We start from the raw sequence: 4048 nt of genomic DNA on the forward strand, positions 1-4048 counted from the left end.
GGTCAGGAACACAGTAGGAATGGCCAGTACTGTATATAAGCCAGGGCAGCGGGGAAGGTGAAGCTACAAAAAAAAGCATAGTAACAGGCAGTTAACATTCAACTTGTATTATCCACAAACTAATAAGAAAGTCTAACAAGACAAAGATTGAATTTATCACGTATTTAATTTGAAAGCAGTATCAAGTTATCTTATAATGTTAATGATGCATGTTACACTTCAATTAGGTTACTTAAACATTACTACACAACTAAGCTAGGTTAACAGTAGGCTAACAGTTAGCTAGCTGCTGTAGGCCTATGTTAACGGTTGCTAATGTTAATCTATCAAAACACACAGTCGATAGCGTTAATGTTAGCTATAAAGCTACCTGTTTAAGTATAATATAATACACCCAAGGCTGTAAATGAGCAACTTACTTAAAACGGAGAGCCGTGGAGAACGCTCACCTCACGACAGCGGAGATACGCAGGCAGCTGGTCCTTCAGATTCTGAATGGAAAATGGAGGGAAAAGTGGCGGGCTGCTTGTGTATGCACATGCGCAGACAGGACAGTATATGTGGTAATTCAATTGTACATATTTTTTTCTAATTAGGCTACTTTTAAATGAATTAAATGAGCTAATTTTAAACAGTGACAATATATATTAAGATTAATTAAAAAAGATAAGAAGGATGCAATAACACATTCAAATCTATTAAAAAAGGCTAGATTAAAACATGTAACATCTAAAAGGGGTCATAATCAGTTTTTTCAGTGTGTTTTGATGTGAGAAATGACAAAAAGATGGTTCCAGAATGATTCAGAAGTGGGAAAATGAGTAAAGCAACCTCTGGGTTAAAAATAACCCAGGCAGGTGTTCAACTGCAATTGAAGCCCTAATAACCCCTTTGACCCAGCATGAACAACCCACCAGTGTGTTTACAGTATCCCAAATAACCCATAATTATGACCCAGCCAAATCAACCCAGCAATGTGTTTATAGAAATAACCCAGCATTCCTTAGAGTGTACTTAACCTGTGTTACCTTGAATTCTTTAACACTTTTCTTGCGTGCCTTTATGTGGTTTTATTCCCAAACCTCACAATTTAATACACTTCGGCCTGGATCAGTAGCGTGAACTGTTGAGGCTTTAGACTGTATGTGGAAGTGGTATTATATGTGTCCCCATTTACTTAAATTCATCACCAATTTTTCTCCATTTTTGGATTATTTTTCCCTATGGAGACATGCAAGAAGAACAACGTTTTCTTTAAGAATTCAAGATAACACGGAGGTATGATTTATAAAGAAATCTATTTTTATGGGGGTGAAGTATTGCTCCAATCACTCAGGCAGCGTGTCTTTTTTTTTATTCTTATGGTATCTCTATTTTGTCAAATTTCCCATTAGGCTGCACCCAGCTTTCACCCGTTGTGATCCCTGATTTGAGCTTATTGTTGCTTCTAGTTTCCCTCTCTGAGATCAGCATCCTGGTTGCAGCAGTTGGCGGCGCCTGTGGTATCATCCTCATCCTCCTCTCTATCTTCATGGTGGTGAAGTTCTGCAGGAGAAAAAATGTGGAGTGTGACCCTGAGATGCAAGTGCGGGAACACGAGTGGAAGGACCCGACCGTGTGGTGAGGGCCGGAGAGGCAGAGCTCCTCTTCTTCTCGGGACTGGTGTCGAGCCTGATTGGCTGCTTGGATCCAATCTGCTGGAAAAGACAAATGAATGTTGAGGGTGGGGATGCATCTTTTTTTCTTCCATGTTTGCTCCTCCTATGTGAACCTCCTCGTTATTATTATAGTTTGCCTCCTTCAGTATTAGAGCTTTAATATCCGATTTGTAGTAACGCCAAATTATACACTTTCATATGTTTTTTACCAAAAGTTTGCCAGTGATTGTAATTACTTGCTTAATTTTATTGAGAATTTTATAAACTCTCGAGGAGATGTACATATGAAGATTTGTCTTCCTTCCTACAGTACATGCTGTTCTTGGAGCTTGTTAATTGACCTCAATTCACTCCAGCAGTGCATTAGTTTACCTTATTCTCTATTGACTCTTTTATCATATTACCATGTGATTTAAAAAATATATATTAGTTGAATTATGTGTTTTATAGAATTACACTTAAATTAACTAATAACTTTAAACATATCATTGATCACATCCCTAAATTGCAGAAAGAGCATTTCAAACATCATACTGCTGCAGTGAATTAAATTGTATCTTCTCGACTGCCTGCTGTTTACGTTTTGAAGCTATGGAAGATAAGCTGAAACACTTTTTTTTCCTGGCAAAACATTTCCTTCTAACTGTGAGCAGTAGCTGCAACAACAACTGGTGCTTCACAGTTTGTGCCACTTTGATCTGTGACTACAGGTGAACACTTTGAGACCCAGAGAACCATGAACTGGATTTGTTGGAGAAATGTTCACAAATTCATGTTATGGTCCTCTTTGTCCACGGAAAGAAGCAGTACATCAATTCTCCGCAGTACTCTGGGTTTGGTTAAAGGCTAGGATTTTGGGTATTGTATTCTATAAAGCCTCCATATTTGTTATTTTGCCTTTTTTTACACTTTCCCTGCTGCCGGATATCCATGAATAGTCTGTTTCATTGTTAGCTTGTGTGTGATGGATTTTTTTTTTTGCGTGGGTTGCGTCAGTTCACCTGAAGAGGCCATTCATCTAACAGTTTTCAAGGAGAAAGAACCTGTTAGCTCAGATGATGAAGCGTCTGAACCCAGCAGTGGAGATGATGATGAGGAAGAGGATGGCCTTGAAGGTGACGATGATGATGACGATGATGACGACGATGACGACGATGGTGGAGATGACGGCGATGATGATTAAATGGACACACTGAAACAATTATAATCGTCTTTCCCGGTATAACGTCTGCCTTTCTGCATCTCATGAACATGATTTAAATGGTTATGTGTGATTTATTGTACAATTTTCAGAGTTTCGTGCATTATAGTCACCGAATTACAGTATAAATAAGAGTAGATGCGGAATGCCCATCCTAAAATTGCTGTTTTTCTAACAATAACTCACCCCGTACCTTAAATTCGTAAAGAAAAAGTAGTTCTTTATTGCGTGCCTCAAGTGTGGATTAAGAACTCAAAATCTTAAAAAAGTTATGATGAATTAAAGCAAACAGCAATACTTTGTACAAACTAAATTGTTTACAAACCCTCAAACAACTATAAGCAGACTTTGACATGTACAATTGGCAGAGTTCCCCTTTTAAGTTCTGTTTGATGTACTGTATGGATGTGGATTGATTGAAGTGAGTTTGTTGTACATGACTCCTGTAACTTCGCTTATTTGTTGTGTGTTTTTTTCTTACTAGATTTCCATACAACTGCTGCTGGAATTCTATTGCCTCAGATCAATTTAGTGAAAACTCGTGAATTTTCATGTCAAATAAATGGTCTATGGATTTTCCAGAGAGAAGAGTCAGTTTAATTTGGCTCATTGCTTAAACTTCCACTTGCTAGTGGACACATTGTTTTTTCTAACCTAGTCATAAATGTTTCTCCGGTTTAATCTTTAAAAGCATCAGCCGAGGGTACACAAATCCTCATTTCAGAGAGAAACGGTTTACCTGTGTTGCCCATTTGAGTGATGAACAAAGCAATGTGTTTAATAGATTGTATAAATGATTTTGTATTGAGATTTTGTACATAGTGTAAAATAAGCAGAACTTCACACTTTAAAAAAAAATATTAATCCTAGAACTGTTGTCATGTCTATCTATTTTTAACCTATGGAATAAAGAAATGTTTTTAAGATTATTGAGCAGTATGAAGTGTATTTTGATTATTTATTTTTGAAAGAGTATAGTGTGTGGGAAGAGACCATGGTCTGTAGGCTTACAGATTGAGTGAGTGTGAAATTCCATCAGCCACTCCTACGTACGTGTACGTGTGTCACACAGGACAATGAGTAACACTCACACTTCCTGGCCTGAGTGAATCTCAGTTTATTCACCTTTGGATCTTGTAGTGCAAACATGGAGCTGCCTGTGACTCGGAATTACTTTGTTTTCTATACA

The 4048-nt window shown here is 37.6% G+C and overlaps 1 protein-coding gene across 1 annotated transcript; it reads left to right on the forward strand.

Moving 5' to 3' along the window:
- Nucleotides 1-58: 58 nt before the first annotated feature.
- On the forward strand, nucleotides 59-3788 carry LOC104950828 (calsequestrin-1-like). Its single transcript, XM_010777405.1, has 2 exons — nucleotides 59-1620; nucleotides 2655-3788. Exons 1-2 carry the CDS (start codon nucleotides 1532-1534, stop codon nucleotides 2839-2841), a joined length of 276 nt encoding a protein of 91 aa, XP_010775707.1. The 5' UTR covers nucleotides 59-1531; the 3' UTR covers nucleotides 2842-3788.
- The last annotated feature ends 260 nt before the right edge of the window (nucleotides 3789-4048 follow it).

Source organism: Notothenia coriiceps, unplaced genomic scaffold (genome assembly GCF_000735185.1).
Source record: "Notothenia coriiceps isolate Sejong01 unplaced genomic scaffold, NC01 NC01_scaffold00018168, whole genome shotgun sequence".
NCBI classification, from domain to species: Eukaryota; Metazoa; Chordata; class Actinopteri; order Perciformes; family Nototheniidae; genus Notothenia; species Notothenia coriiceps.